This window comes from Habropoda laboriosa, unplaced genomic scaffold (genome assembly GCF_001263275.1).
Source record: "Habropoda laboriosa isolate 0110345459 unplaced genomic scaffold, ASM126327v1 scaffold41, whole genome shotgun sequence".
Lineage (NCBI taxonomy): Eukaryota > Metazoa > Arthropoda > Insecta > Hymenoptera > Apidae > Habropoda > Habropoda laboriosa.
Genome location: NW_017100164.1, coordinates 1,196,645 through 1,197,557, shown reverse-complemented (window position 1 = coordinate 1,197,557; position 913 = coordinate 1,196,645). Strand labels below are relative to the sequence as shown.

The window sequence follows — 913 nt, the reverse complement described above, 5'->3', positions numbered from 1 at the left end:
AAGAGACATATTCAATGGTAAGTATTAAGATTTAATAATCGCGATGGCGCCAGTTTCCTATCGTAAATATCAGATACCAACATTGCTGACACCGTATTTACTATGCAAACTTTTTACGAAGCGTCGTATGTGCCCCTGACCGATTAAAACGTACGAACGTATGATGTTACGATTTAATTTGATCGAAATTGAAACACACTACACGAAACGTTGTATCGTCTACGCGATAAGCATGCTAACGCATCAAATCGAAGAGTTTAGAGATACATTTCACAGATATTTTTAAAGACTCCGCCCTCCGTAATGTATCCAAGAAAACACTCACAGTGACGGATTCTTCTTCAGCACATTTTCGATGTCGGAAAGGATTTTCTCAGCAGCCGGGAAAATATCGTCTTGCATTGTAATCTCGTCGCTATTATTCGTTACATGTCTCGGGGAATCAAGTGTAAACCGATACACAATTAACCCTTCTGTTTCTCTCACTGCACCTTTCAATGCAGACACGATGTAGCGTTTTTCTACGGAAGTATGGGGGGATATACTGCGATACCGTTTGAAGTTTCCTGCAAGTCTCGAACATTCAAACTCAGATGGCGCGAAATTATTAACTCTGAACTGCGTTGATAAAATATAAAACCTGCATACATTTCATTGTGTAAATGAATATGAATAATACATATAGATGTGTTTAGTCTTATCATTGTTTTTTCGAAATTGCAGTTATCGATATCTTCTCTTACATATTTATAGACACGTAACGATGATTCATAGGATTGTTGACACGTGTAGATGTTAAAAATAAAATGCTTTACCATGCAATACAATGATAATTATTATTATTATTTGAAATGAAATTACTTTAAATAAAATATTTTTTCTTTTAAAACAATAAATAAATGTATAAATATTT

General features: G+C 34.4%; 1 protein-coding gene across 1 annotated transcript in view; it reads right to left on the bottom strand.

Annotated features, from left to right (window-relative positions):
• LOC108578578 (protein prenyltransferase alpha subunit repeat-containing protein 1) overlaps positions 1-504 on the bottom strand; it is a 4,287-nt gene extending 3,783 nt beyond the window's left edge. The window contains 1 exon segment of the mRNA XM_017941943.1: positions 326-504. Within this exon segment, the coding sequence (XP_017797432.1) occupies positions 326-402 (77 nt within the window). The 5' untranslated portion in view covers positions 403-504.
• Positions 505-913: the final 409 nt, after the last annotated feature.